This window comes from Monodelphis domestica, chromosome 6 (genome assembly GCF_027887165.1).
Source record: "Monodelphis domestica isolate mMonDom1 chromosome 6, mMonDom1.pri, whole genome shotgun sequence".
Taxonomy (NCBI): Eukaryota; Metazoa; Chordata; class Mammalia; order Didelphimorphia; family Didelphidae; genus Monodelphis; species Monodelphis domestica.
In genome coordinates this window covers 170,635,773-170,651,559 of record NC_077232.1, presented here as the reverse complement: position 1 = coordinate 170,651,559, position 15,787 = coordinate 170,635,773, and the positions used below count along the sequence as shown (strand labels likewise).

Sequence of the window (15,787 nt, the reverse complement as noted above, 5' to 3'; positions counted from 1 at the left end):
ATTTTGGGGGGTGTTTAGGCCTATGAATCTTTGAAGATTTTGAAGCCTTTGATCAAAGAAACTTTCTGTAGTTGTAAGTTTTAGGAAGATGCCAACCAATATTCAAAGGGGGAGTTTCTTCTTTAGGAATTCTCTACACCAAAGAAATCAGAAATCTGGACAGTATTATTATTATCATTACTTTTACTATTGTTGTTATCTTGGTAATCTGCCTATGTGCTAAAGATTTTCCTCCTAACAGCCAGAGAAAACTAGTTAAACATAAGAAATTAGGGGTTTTGAAAAGAAATATTTTGAGTTTTAGTATCATTGATATGGCCACTTGATGTTATCTTACAAATTCTTTTGCCGTACCATTTTCTCCAAAAAGAAGATGAATATTAAGTTCATATTTGGAGGGGGCAGAATCCAAGGAGGATATATCACTTTAAAGAATGTCTATTTGTTCATCAAACCTTTCCTCTGGAAGACTGAATATTATAGCCACAGCCTTTCTTCTTTCTTGATATTTCATAGAAAAATTATTGAATCTCATCATTGAGTTCCTTTTAAAAACATACTGATAATGTTGTCAGAAAGCTTTTTAATTATATTCATTGCATAGTGCTAGGCATCATTTCCATCAGTGGTCAAAGAGAAGTTTGCCTTTTCTATACCTTGTCAGTCCTTGTGACATATCTCAGAAAAGAAATCGATACACACTTAATTATTTTCAAGTGTAACAAGTGGCCTATGCTACTTGTATCATATTAAAATGGATTATAATGGTAACTCTCAAAGATTCAGTATTTGAAATCCAAAAATATAAAATATATTCATCACAATCATAACTAAGACAAGGCAACTGGGTCTTTACTCCAGGGTGTCAGCACTTAGAAGCTGCTGACGTTACTTGATGGTCCTTCAGCAGGATACAAACAACTGAATTCAACATCTAGTCAGTAAGATTAATTTAGTTAAAAAAGGAATCTTCCCAGAAGTACCCTCTTCCTCCCTTCAGCTCTTGAACTCAGTTTAAGCACTTGTCCCTAGCAGTTCCTTGCTGTATCCCAGGGTCCTTAATTCCCCTTTACACCCACTGGATTTTTTTCTTAAAATGTCCCCTGGATACTTTACTTGTAGCTTACTCCTCTTATTTGCATTATTTATTTATTTTTTGGTCAAGTTTGCACTGAGTGGCAAAAATTCTAGTTATATCTCTAACAATAATACTTAAATTATAAGAGAATAAGGCATCTGCAGATTTATAGTGTTTCTAACTTTACCCCAAATCCAAACCACCATCAGAGCAACAACCTTCTATCCTTGTGGTCACTGCTGCAAGTACAAGGAGTTGCTCAACTTTCCTTTGTTTATATGGCTATCCAGTGTTGCTTCCATATTAAATATCCAAAGACAGTTCCAGTTTGACCTTTACCAATGTCTTTTGTTTCAGGTGCCACTGTTTATCCCAGCTCTGTTTTCCTTCACCTGCTTTTTCATGGTGATCTTGTCCCTTTATTCGGATCCACTCAATACTGGAATAGGCTTTGGGATCACGCTAACTGGTGTCCCCGGATACTACTTCTTCATTGTCTGGGACAAGAAGCCAAAATGGTTCCAGAGATTATCAGGTAATGTTTTGGCATTATTCTAGGGCTTAACAAAGGCAGATTTAGACATGCCTATTGTCAAAGCCACAATGGTAGGGAGAAATATGCATTCCTTAAAATAGTGACCCAAGTTAAAATGGATAATATGAACTGCAATTTAATGATTCTTTTTTATTTACATTAGCCCTAATTTCAGAGAGAGTGTCATACATTGGCAAGAATACAGATTCTGGAGTCAAAAGTCCCAAGTTCAAATCTCATTTCTGATGTTTGTTGCCTCAATGATATTGTGCAAGTCATTGAGCTTTCTAGGGTTCCAGGTTCCTTATCAGGAAAATAGACTCAGTGGTCTCTCAAATCAGTTACAACTCTAAAATCTCTAATTCTGTTAATGTGGTTCAGATACTTACTGCTTCTTAGTAGCACTGTGACTTTAGATAAGTCATTTTACTTCCTTGGGCCTCAGCTTCAACATCTGTAAAATGAGGAGCTTTGCCGATTTAAATCTCATTCTAAAGATCCTATGATCCATATGAACAATTACTATCTAGTTTCCATTTATCCTAGTAGCCAGTGTTCTAGCACAGAATTTGGTTGTATCTTTCTGATTTTTTTTATGGACAAACATTAAAATAATAATAATAATAATAACCCAGGCTATACCCCTATTTATAACCATTTACTCTTTCCATAGGTGAAATCTGTGATAACAGAAATGGCTACTTTAAAGACAGAGAATTTATATTGGTCCATGAGGGAAGGGTTTTAAGTGAGTCAGAGAAGGGAATGGATTTTACCTTATGGTTGGTATGGGGGAATTAAGGCATTGCTGTCAAACTCATATATATATATATTTATATATATATATATATATATAACTAAACCCTCTATGAGGATTCTTATGGGGAATATATTGACTAATTTTAAAAATAACATGATCTATATTTTATTGCATTCTAATTTATATTGTTAAGTATTTCCCAATTACATTTTAATCTGGTTCCAGTATCATTGAGGTTTCTCCCAGGGTGCCTACTGTCTGTTTGGTAGCTCTGGTATAAGGAAAGGTCAGAAGCTAAAAGCAATGCAATCTATTCAGGAACTGACAGGATAGTCTAGTCCATTTTTTATTTTTAAAATTTTATTTATTTGTTTGCCACATTAAAATACCCAATAAACTACTTCGCCTTTTCCTTCCCCCATTAGAGAAAACACTGCTTAAAAAAAAGATGTACTCTATAATACTGTTTTTTTTTCTCCTTTTCTCAGCATATATCCACTGAAATTTTTAAATTAATTAATTAATTTAGAATTTTTATCCATGGTTACATGATTCATGTTCTTTCCTTCCCCTCTCCCCTCCCCCACAGCCGACATGCAATTCGACTGGGTTTTACTTGTGTCATTGATCAAGGACTATTTCCATATTATTGATAATTGCACTAGGGTGATCGTTTAGCTATAATACTATGTTTTACTTATTTCCATTCACCAGTTCTTCCACTGAAAGTGGAAATACACAAGTAATTCTTGAAAGAATATTTCTGTTGCTGTATATAATGTTCTCTTGGCTCTGCTTGTTTCATACTTAACAATTTCATGTAGGTCTTTCTGTGTTTTTCTTATTTCCTTCCTTCCCTCCTTCCCTCCTTCCTTCCTTCCTTCCTTCCTTCCTTCCTTCCTTCCTTCCTTCCTTCCTTCCTTCCTTCCTTCCTTCCTTCCTTCCTTCCTTCCTTCCTTCCTTCCCTCCCTCCCTCTCTCCCTTCCTTCCTTCCTTCCTTCCTTCCTTCCTTCCTTCCTTCCTTCCTTCCTTCCTTCCTTCCTTCCTTCCTTCCTTCCTTCCTTTCTTCCCTCCCTCCCTCTCTCCCTTCCTTCCTTCCTTCCTTCCTTCCTTCCTTCCTTCCTTCCTTCCTTCCTTCCTTCCTTTCCTCCTTATTTTACATCTTAGAATCAATACTGTATATTGGTTCTAAAGTAGAAGAGTGGTAATGGCTAGGCAATAGAGGCTAAGTGACTTGCTCAGGGACACACAGTTAGGAAGTCTGTGAGGCTAGATTTGAACTCAGGACATCTCATCTGTCTAGGTCTGGCTATCAATCACTGAGTCATCTATCTGTCCCTCCCCATGTTTTTCTAATATCCTTTATTTCTTATCGAGCAGAAAGTATTGTTCAATCACAATCATACACCATAATTTGTTTAGCCATTCCTCAATTGATTGTCATCCCCTCAATTTCCAGTTGTTGCCAGGAAGAGAATGGCTATAAGTATTTTAGAACATGTACAATTCTTTTCCTTTTTCCCTGATCACTTTAGTAAATAAAACTAATAGTTTTACTGCAATGTCAGAAGGGATACAGTGTTTTATCACTCTTTGAGAGTAATTCCAGTTGGCCTCCAGAATGGTTGGATCAATTTGCAGTTCCACAGGAGAAGAATTTTCAAATAAACAAGAGATAGAAAGCATAGTGAAATATAAAATGGAAAAATTTTAATGTATTAAATTGAAATAAAACTAATATAGTCAAAATTAGAAAATAGTAAATTGGGGAAAAATTTACAGAGAATTCCTTGGATAGTAGTCTAGAATGTTTAGAGTATAGAATAGAGCATCATGAGCTGATCTTTAGGGCTTATGCAAGAAAAGAAAAAAGGCTTCCTGGAGACTTTCTAGAAAAGTTGACTTTACAATGCCAGGAGATTCTGGTTTTCTTCTTCCTAATTTCTACCTCATCCTCTGAAAATTCAATTTCTATCTCCTTGATAAATAAAGGAGGGAGAAGAGGAATCTGGAAAACCAAAAACCACTACAGTTATAAGGGGAGGAGGAAGGAGAGTTGTATTTTAGGTACCTCAAACAAGAAATCTATGCATGCATCTATACTCAAAGAATAATTGCTTCATATCATGATTCAGTGCTCCTGTACTGTACTTAATGGACTACATTATAGGTTAAGAGGCTTTTGTGGACTAGCCTAGGAGCTTGGATACCATAATTTTAAGGAATAGTTGATTCTGAGTTCTAAACAACCCACTTACATTAAAAAAAGCAAAATTAAACCAAACCAAACCAACCAAACAAACAAAAACCTTTTGTTGATCAACCAGTTTCTAAATGAAGGACTGCTCATATTTGAAGTGAATCATTTCTAGAATGAAAAGAAGCATTTGATTTCAAGGCACTAAGCCCTTTACAGGCTAGGCTGATACCACTGTTGGAAGAGCATTACTAGGACACTTACTTCAAGTGGAGAATAGCTCTTTTAAGATTTTAAGGCTATTAAGCCCTGTTTAAGAATTTTTAGATAAAAAATGTTATTAGCTATGTAATGACCTACTTGTACTTTCCAATCCCTTAAGTAACTTAATTACAGTAGTTCAGGATTGGGAATAAAGTCAGCTTAATCAAAATGCTGCATTTTAGAGGACCCAAGGTAGTGTTTAGTCCATGATGCCTATTCAGTAAATGTTGACTGAACCATTGGCCCTCACCCCACCCTCCAAAAATATCCCCCCAAAAACTTTAATTATTTGGGAGGAAGGAAATGAGGACTCTCTGAGCTTCTTTAATGTCATAGATGGGGAAGTTATGGCTTCTGTACTAACTTGATTTTTGCATTGTAATTAGCTACAATTATGATTGACTCTTGAGTACAGGGACCAGTCTTTTCAATGTTCTGCATTGAATCCAGTGCACAAGAGGCATTATTTGTTATATAACAGCCAAGAAAGAATAGGTGAAAACCCTACCACTAGTGTGGGTGTTGTAATGCATTATATCAATGTTAGAGTTATTAAAATTAATTTTGATTGGACTGATAATTTCAAAATCCCAAAATGAATTACTAAAGTAAATGAAATTTATGGTAGTTTATTTACAATATTTATTATAGAAAGATAGTAAGGAATGAGAGAGAGAGAGAAAAAACTCTGACTTCTTCTGATATCAGTTAGAATTTCTAAGCCCCAACCAGGGGAAGAGAGTCTCAAGAAGATGGGCCTTACCTGGAGGCTTCACACCTCCAGAAAGGTGGGGACACTAATTCAGCTTTTCACTCACCAATGGTGACAGTCTAAAAGAAGTCTAGGTGTCTCTCTTCTGGTCGCTCCTCAAGGGTCTGTCTTCCAGTCTCCTCCGAGTCAGTGCCCGAATCTCCGAATGACTGTCCAAATGTCTGAGTCCAAATGAATTTATCCAATTCCGAATGAATCAGAATGTCTGAATCCCCTCCTGCCTTTTGGTCCTCTTTTAAAAGAGCTTTTTTTCTCTTGTGTCACCTCCCCTAAATTTCACATCTACCAATCACAGCAGATGCTTTTCTCCAGGAGTGCCCGTTCGTTAGTTCTCACCTTCTCTGGTTAGATTATATCTTTTTGGGTTACTTAACACCTCTTTTGGTAAGTTCACCTTTTGTAGTTACTTAACACCTTTTTGTAGTTAAAATCTAAAAAATAGGTTGTAGCTTACAATTCTAGCTTCACTATAAAAGAAGAGCTAAATACTTTCATTGTTACAATCAGGAGATAGCTAAATTCAATCTTTACAGAGTGTAGCATGCTGGGAAAAGGACTAAATTTGGAGCTAGAGGATCAGGTAAAGATGATGAAAAGATGAAAATATTGATAAATGGCCTCATGGAAACATATTCAAACTTCAAGGGATTAAAATCTTGGCAAGATTGAATCCATTCACTTTTACATTAGTATTTAGGGTTTCACTTAAGTTGACAGCAGCAAGTATTAATTGTTTACTATGTACAACATATTGTTCCAGGACTTGAAGGTTACAAAAACAAAAGAGGGATAGTCCTTGCCCTCAAAGAGCTTAAATTCTACTGGGAGAGTGAGTCATATTCACTAATTAGTACATCTAAATTATGCATAAAATAAATATAAATAACATGGAGCATTGGGGAAGACCACTAACAGCCAGGGGAACCTGACATGAGTCAGCATCAGAGACCCAGGACCATTTTCTACTCAAACTGAACTTGGTATCTATTTATCTTGTCCCCATTTTTTTTCTATTTAAATCTGAACATACAACTATTTTCTTTCTGGGTAATAGTTTTGATAGATCCTATTTCCAAAATCTTTAAAAAATTGGAATTTAAAAAATTCTAACAATTTAGTTAATAACTACTTTGGACAGCCAAAATATTTCCCTTGAGATTGAATTTTATTATATTTTTTAGACTGTTCATAATGTTAACTGCTCTTGGAAAGGTAAAGTTGAACAATGAACATTAGGATGGTGATTCAACAGGATCTACTTTGACTGTGGTATTTCTCAACTTAAATCGTGCCACTGTGAGCTCTGCCATGTTCTTTAAATGAAATGTCCTCTTTCCTCTTTTAAAATGACATTATGGAGGACTGTGAAAAACTAAGAAGCTTTTAGCCCCTAACTTGTTGCCTAACATATAATAGGAGCTTAATAAAGACTTGTTGACTATTAAATAAAGTCTAAAGTCATAGTTAAAAGCATATACTATAAAGAATGTTAGCTTCTTGAGGGGAGGGTATAGTTTCATTTTAAGGACATAATAGGTATACCTGATAATTTGTGTCTGTTTTTAATTTAAAAAGAAATCTAATTAATAAATTACATGGACATCAAAAAAGTAAGAAAGAAAGAACAAAAAAGAAAAGGAAGGAAGGAAGGAAGGAAGGAAGGAAGGAAGGAAGGAAGGAAGGAAGGAAGGAAGGAAGGAAGGAAGGAAAGAAAAGGAATCTATAATGCTCTTAGAATTGGCCTAGAATAGAGTTTTTGTGTGAAAATCTTGGACTGCTTTGGTAATCTGATGAAACCTATGGAGACCTTATAGAATAATTTTTTTAGTACATAACATAAAATACGTAGGATTACAAAGGAAACCACTTATATTGAAATATAGTTCTTAGACTACATATGCATATATGTTTATATATGTATACAGTCACACATACATACTTATATGAATATATGTGAATATATGTGTTTAGACATACACATGCTTTTTATATACATATACGAATCCCCTTATTTTACATTTGTATTTACATGGACATGAATACCTTGGTGTTTTAAATGTGTGGGTATACAGAGAGAATCAAGGGATTCACATACACACATATATATGCATACATAAGAATCATATGATTTTTATATATAATATATATGATCTATCAAATCCCTTTATTCTTGGTATCTGTAGCCTCTCCTTGTCTCTTCTCTGTCTTCTCTGTTTCTTCACTTTCTGTTCTCTCTCATTTTTTCTGTTTCTGTTCTCTCTATGTGCTTCCTTGTATGTATCCATCTGTCTATCTGCCTATTGAATCTCTTAATTCTTGATATCTCTGTCTCCTTTCTCTTTACCTCTTCTACCAGTTTCTTCTCTTTCTGTTCTCAGCTCTCTCATTCTTTCTATTTCTTCTGTCTCCGTTTTCTCCATAGGCATGCTTATATTTATCTATCTCCTTGTCTGCCTACTGAATCCCTTATTTCTTAGTATCTCTGTCTCCTTTCTCTGTCTCTCCTCTATCTTCTCTGTTTCATTCTTCTTTTTCTGCTCTTTTTTCTTTCTCTTCTCTTTCATTCTTTCTCTGTTTCTTCTGTCTTTATCTTCTCTGTGTGTATGAAAGCATGTATGTATTTATGAAGACTCCCTGGACTTAGAGGAAACATGAGGCATTTGTAACCTGGCTTAATATTCATGGTTATGTATGTATTTTGTCTCATGATGGGATAATGAAAAGAGAAAGTTGCCCTGCTCCAGGCCTTGGGAGACTCATTTCCCCCTCTTCTCATAGCTAGTTTACAGCCCATAAAGCTATGCAGACATTGCAGCTCCTCTTCCTGCTGCTGCTGAGGCTGCTGCCTTCTGCATTTCACACCTCTTCCTGTCTAATCCCAGCCTTTGCAGTTTTCTCCTTTGATTCCCATTTCCTCATTTCTCCCTGGCTCCTCCCTTTGCAAGCTCTTTGTAGCATTGTTTTCTCCCTCACTGATCTTTGAATATGTGCATGACCTCAACATGGAGCTCTCATCCTTCCTGAATTGTACTAGAAGTACTAGCCTGTGAATTAGAAGGGAAATGGTGCTCAAACCTCTAGAGTGGCTGAGAATGCTGGGACTTTAACCCACTCTCTCTGCACTCATCGTCTTTATAGCCACCCCCAAGTAATGACTTCTCTTGATTTGGGGTTATTCTCTACCTAGCCTCTCAATGGAATAATGCCTCTAAATAATAGGAATATCTAAATATTCTAAATATTAATAAATAAATAAATGAAATTCAGAATATTGGTTACTGGCCTAAATAGTTATCCCAGACAAAAGATACACCCATATAAACATATATGGATATGTCTCTGCATATCTACACATATCTGCACACATGCATGTACAGCACATCACACAAAGTATGCATAAATATGTTTACCTATATTTGTGTGTATATGTGCACATTTTACAAATATATATATATATTTTTTTTTCCCTGAGCCTCAGGGATAAAACTTGCTGCCAGTCTCTTCTAGAGGCTAGAGAGGAAACACATGTGAGCTCAGATGACTAGAGGGCTTTTGACCATTATGTACTATGCTAGAATACAGCCCTGTTCTGCTGCGGGCTACCATTTCTTGGCTGGCTGTGGGCATCTTTGAAGCTGACAGATTGTATGTGTCCTCACTCAGCCCCTTCAAAGAGGCGCAGACCCTCCACTGAGGCTGGTGCTAATCTGCCCAATATGCCTCTGTGGGCTGGGAGATGTGGGTGACCACCATTGGGAAGTAGCAGAGAGCTATGTTTTAACTCCAGAGAGCAAGAGAATGTGGAAAGGCTGAAAGGCAGAGGCTCCTGCAGAACTGAGGTTTGATGAATATTTCTGGCCACAGGATGCCAGTATTGAACCACTTTTTGCTGGATAACATTCTTTGGGTGGAAAGAAAATGTGCTCTTTAAGGGAGCCGTAGGCTCCATGGAAAGCCTCTTTTTTCCTTGCCAGCTGTGACAGAGTAGCTAATTCCTCTGTTCTTTCTTTCATTCTTTTTTAAAAACATGAGCTTCTTGTGCAAGGGGAAAAGAGGGGGGCAGATACCTCCGTGACATATTCAAATCCACTGTGGGAGCAGGGAAAGTGACAAAGTATAGCTTGGGCCAGAATTGTAATCTTTTTTTTTTTTCCAATTGGTGGCCTCTGTATCTCTCAGCAATAGATTGAATGTTTAAACTAAACATCTGGGATACAGAGGGGCCAGGCTTCCTGTATAACAGACTTACCCTTAAATAAAACCCTTAATTATCTATGTCAGTCCTGAGCAGTGCTGGCAGAATTATTAAAATCGCCGCTCTGATGGACGATGTTGTGCTTCTGCTGGGTCTCAAGAGCTCTTGTCCTGGGGAAGGTGTCGGTATAAATCCGTTTTTTCATCTCCGCTGAAATCTGGAGGGTGCGTTTGACAGACTTTCTGTGGAGTCCACAGTGTGACATTTTTCTTACTCACCCTGGCTTGTAAATTAATTAAGCTTGTTTAGTCATTCTCAACATCTGCCTGGGCTACCTTAGTGGCCAAAACTGCCCATGCTGTGGGGATCAAGTGAGATCCCGGCTTTGAATACCCTTTGAAAACCATAAAAGCACTTTTCATATGTAAAGTATTATTACCATTCCATTTTCCAAGAGTGGGAGGAGGAGCTCTTGGCCTTGCACCTGGCAGTTAATATTTCACCATGTATTAGCTGTCTGCTGCTGTTCCCACACTCCTACCATATGTGGCTGGGCAAATCAGATCCAGCTAGGTCTGTTCCTGCTTCAAGCATCTTCCAAGGAAAACTCCTGAATACAGAAGGTATGGCTAAAAATACCTAAATAGCTGCTTTATGCTGCAGCCTCCAGATAACAAAATCTCCACCCCATGCAGGCTCATCTGCTCTACTTTATCTATTAATAGCCAGAATAGTATCATGGGGCTGTAATCTATGGCCCTCAAAATGCTTCATGAGCATTACTGCAAGCAGGGGGATTGATGGTCATCTTCACGCTTTAAAATTGAACCCTTGTAAGCACCCAAGCATCTGTGCAGCCCCACTTGTAAAGGCTGGGTGCCTTTTTCCTTAATGACAATTAAAGAAATTTCCATTGATATTTCTTTAAACCCCGGTCATTTTTCTATGACCAACCCCCTCCCTTGTAACAGAGAAATAGGGACCAGCAGAATTTAATCAAGACAGTGGTCATGTCTAACAGTTAACACTGTCTTCCATGCTTAAAATCTAGCTCTCATCTTAGCCAAGGGGTATATTTTTTTCCCTTCTGGAGTCAAGTCTAATAGTGATCCTTAGATGTCCCTGTTCCTCAGTATAACTCAGAAATGTAATCTTGATTAAGAGACTAGTATGAATTGGACTTGCACTGATTTTTTTTTCAGTTAAATAACTTTCTTTTGCAAATGAAGAAACTAAGGCTCATGGAGATGGAAGGATTTGTTCAAAGTGGATTGACTTGGTCATGTCAGATCCTTTCTTGATCCCCATTTCCTGCCTTTTCCCCGGCATAGCATGCTGTCTCCTGGGGATAGCTAGGTGGCTTGATGGATAGAGAGCCAGATATGGAGGCAGGAAGATTCATCTTCTTGAGTTCAAATCTGTCCCTAGACTTTACTAGCTGTGTGATACCCATTTGCCTCAGTTTCTTCATCTGTAAAATGAGCTGCAGAAGGAAATGTCAAACCACAACATTGTCTTTGCCAAAAAAAAAAAAAGAAATTCAAATGGGATCAGAGTCATACCTTACTGAGATAACTAAACAGCAACATTCTGACTCACATAAGGCATATTTCATACTCATCTGGAGTCTTGGATTTGGGCTCAAACTTGGAGAAGCAGTCACTGTAAGTTTAAAATCTACTACTCAGGTGATCATAGGAGTTACTTCACCTGTGATACTTCAGAAATGTTTAGGGTTGGGAGCAGGTTAAGAGTCAGTGGAGTAAGAGTCTGACCTAGAGATAGGAAGTCTTGGGTTCAAATCTGGCCTTAGATAATTCCTAGCTCTGTGACCCTGGGCAAGTCAATTAATTCCCATTTTCTAGCCCTTACTATTCTGCCTTGGTATTAATACACAGCATTGGTTCTAAGATGGAAGGTAGGGTGGTGGTGGTTGTTTTTTTAAGACCCATAGAAAAGTTTTAGACACCTAGCACCTTGTCTTTCTAGGGACCTACACATCTTGAACCCACCTGATAATCATTCCACCTTGCTGAATAGGGGAAGGATCAATAATAATAACTCATTTATATAGTGCTTTAAAATTTACAAAATGCTTTAATATATTATCTCATTTGTTCCTCACAACAACCTGATGAGGTAAATGCTATCCCATTTTAAAGAGAAGAAAACTAAGGCTGAGAGAGATGAAGTGATTTGCCCAGGATCATGCAACTGGTTAGTGTCTGAGGCAGCATTTGAAGTCAGCTCTTTTTGACTCCAGATCCATCACTGTAGCCAACTGGATGAAGAAATAGACTGGCAGAGAATAGTGAGACATGATTGATAGACTCAAAGTTGCCTCTTAATTTTTTTAGAGTGTGTATAGCTCAGGAAGAAGGTAGATAGGCTAGGCAGTGTTTCCTGGCACTGCTTGAATGAGAAATATCATTTCTGGGTGAAAGAGTTTCTACTGTCAGAAGAAAAGAAAAACAGAAAGTGGGAGTGAGGAGTTGGGAAGGAAGGCATAGACAGGAAAGGAATGCCTGGTTTGAGAGAAAGCAATTTAGACAGGCATACCATAATTCCAAAATGAAGTGAGGGATTGGCAAGGGTGAATATCATTCTCCACTGTTAAAATGGCCTGATGCCCAGTCAGGAGCAGCTTTTCTCTAGGGAACCACCATGGAAGGCTGAGGATAGCTACTCTTTCCACCTACCATTTGGTCAATCATTGCAGCCCAGCCTATCTCATGCTGTGGTCGTCTCTGCCTGTTCCTTTCAATCATATCTCTGTCCTTAGCCTTTGCCTACAAAGGTCTCCCCAGCTTCCTCGCCATGTTCCTGGGAAAATTCTATTTGGTGTTTTGTTCTTGTTTCCAACCATGTTCTTGAAAAATGGGATTTTCCTCTACCTAATTGCCTCCTCTGATAATACAAGCTGGGAAAGGTTGGTTCTGACCTTTATAAGGGATCTCCAAATTACAGTTACTCCACTGGGAAGATGCATAGAAGGTAGGAGAAGGGAGGGAAGGGAACTAAGATCCATAACTATTTTAAAGGGAAAGAAATACTAACTCTTCAACATTTGAGAGAGGGAATTGACATAAAATTTAAAAAGTGGGCTGGTGACATTGTCAGTTCCCAAAGGAGGAGGACCCCTTGGGAGGAAATGCTTACATCCATTCCTTCTTCTCCAAGGTCCTCACTTCTCACTTGGGCTGTTGTCATTGCTCCATAATAGGTCTTCCTATTTCTGTTCCCTTCTCTCTAACCCCTCCCATACATCGCTGCCAAACTAACATTCCTAAAACAGCTCTGACCTTGTCATTTCCCTATTCAAAAATCTTTACTATCTCCCAGGCAATGAAAGCCCTCCACAATCTGTCTCCCAACTATCCTTCCCCTTTGTATACATAACTGTTCCCTGAATATAGTGTGCTATCTTTAACTTCCATGCCTGGACTACTACTCTCTTTCCTCACTTTTTCTTTAAAGCCTTATCTTCTTTCTTAGAATTGATGAGCAAGTATCGGTTCCAAGAGAGAAGAGCAGTAAGGGCTAGGCAATGGGAGTTAAGTGACTTGCCCAGGGTCACCCAACTAGGAAGTATATGAGGTCAAATTTGAACTCAAGATTTCCTGTTTCCAGGACTGGCTTTCTATCTAAGTGCCCTCCTCCTCACTTCTTCCTCTTAGAAGTCCTCATTCTTTTCAAGCCCCAGTTCAGGCATTACCTCCTTTATGTGGATTTCATGAACTCCCCAGTTAGTATTTTCACCATCTGATATTACTCTTTATATATTTTGGTATGTCTATGTGAGTGATATCTCCCTCTAATATAATTCAAAAGCAATTTTTGAGCATCTACTCTGTGCCAGAGAAATTAAGTCAGATGCCATGATCACACTTAAATTGTGAGACGTTTCTTTATATCACTTTCTCAGCACCCAAGTTTTGTTGGTGTTCATTTATTCAGGGAGTGTCTAACTCTTCTTGACCCGGCACATACTCAATGCTTAAGAAATGCTCATTGCCTAATTTCTCACCCAGAATTCTGCTAAAAGTTCTGGAAGGGTGTCAGAAGGATGTCAGTGGCCTCTTAATTTCCAAATCCAGTGACTTTTTCTCACACTGCTTCCTACTTGATATATATATATATATATATATATATATATATATATATATACACATATACATATACATATATATAGGAAAAATCAAACACTTAGCAATATGGAGTCCACAACACTTATGAGTGTGGCTTGAACATGACTAAAATGTAATTGGGAAATATGAAACAAAATAGATAAAAATACAACAAAACATGGATGATATCACATTTTAAGTCTAAGTAAAAATGATGCCTGCAAGGTTCCTTATTTATGGATTTTTTTTGTTGTTGTTGTTGTTCAGTCATATTTCGGTCATGTCAGACTCTTCATGACCTCTTTTGAGGTTTTCTTGGGCAGAGATAATGGAGTGGTCTTCAGTTTCCTTGTCCAGATCATTTTACCGATGAGTAAACTAAGGGAAACAGGTTGAAGTGTCTTCCCAGGATCCCACAGCTAATAAATGTCTTAGGCTAAATTTGAACTCAGGAAGAGGAGTTTTCTTGTCTCCAGACCTGGCACTATTCCCAGAGCTTTCAAGTTTACAATAGTAATTTTTTCCCATAAAAAAGCTTCCTTTATCTCCACCTTAAAATGGTGGTTTTCTATAGCCTGGATGCTAGTCTTACTGCCTCTCATTGCTTTGAGATTGTAGTGAAGGTTACTAATTCATTTTGTCTCTCACGTTGTTGCTTTTCTTGTTTCAGCACCCTATTGTTGTTCTTAGACCCAGTGTAGAATCAAAGCAGATGTGTTAGAGATTAGTTTCCAAATACTCCACAGTTCCTCTAAAGAGAAGAAAGGCACCTGCAGGTTTCCCATCCCTGCAAGCAGGCCCAATCTGTTGAAACCGGACTTTAAAGAGAAAGAGAATACTTTAGTCTTGTTTTCAGCAAATTCATGATTTGTGACCAGATGCGAATCAATGATGTAAACAAAAAACACACCAGAAGGGCCAGAGGGGAGAACAGGAATCACAATCCATGACTCTCATGTATAATTGCATGAAATACAGTGAGAGGCATGGAGACATTTCTTCCTGGTGCCCAACTTTGGAGGCAGAGGAAGTTGAGCTGGGATACTACTTACTGCAAATTTCTGGTTGTTGCTTGATTCCAAGTCACATCTGTTCATACAGTCCCTCCTTGGCTGCTGCCTCAGCCAGATGAACTGCTCGGGACAGTATAAAGTATTCATGGTTTAAAAGTCAGAGGACCCAGATAAAAATCCTGCCTCTGCCACTTAGTACCTGGGTGACCTGAGGCAAGTTATTTCACCTCTCCAGACAAGTTCCTTATCTGTAATATGAGAGGACAGGACTAGATAACCTTTAAGACTTTTAATAACTCACTTTGAGAGTTATAGACCCACTTTATCAGTCTGATAGAGCCCACTGGATCCCTTCTCAGAATATTGGTTTCAGATGCATAAAATAACATGCATATGGTTGTGAGGGAAACCCATTACATACAAATATAGTTAACAAACACCCAGATTCCCCCAAATCAAGTTAAGAACCCAAGCTCTAGGGTCTTTTCTAGATCTAAATCTGTAAACCTATAAACACTATCTCTAGCCCATAGGAATTCTTTCCTCTTCTCTCTTTTTCTCATGGGATGCTGGCACCTAGATTTTCCTCCTCCACTCCACCTTTTACTTACACCTTCTTTACTTCTGATTTTCACCCTGAATGGATCTTAGGTTAGGAGGTTTTTGAGAGAGAAAGAAGAGAATTGAATTGAGAACAGAGGTAGGGAAGGAAGTTAACTTTTCAAAGGATGCTCCTTCTTCCCTAACCTGCTCATCCTCCAAGCCCTAATACACACAGAATAATAATGTAGACTTGGAAGAGTTTCCCAGTCCAATGCCCTCATATTATTGTTACTGCTCAATCAC

The 15,787-nt window shown here is 37.9% G+C and overlaps 1 protein-coding gene across 1 annotated transcript in view; it reads left to right on the top strand.

Moving 5' to 3' along the window:
• The window catches only part of SLC7A11 (solute carrier family 7 member 11), a 126,993-nt gene that overhangs the window by 95,170 nt on the left and 16,036 nt on the right, over positions 1–15,787 (top strand). Inside the window, exon 11 of the mRNA XM_007496316.2 lies at positions 1,436–1,613. Coding sequence (XP_007496378.2) covers positions 1,436–1,613 — 178 coding nt within the window. The remainder of the gene's footprint in view (positions 1–1,435; positions 1,614–15,787) is intronic.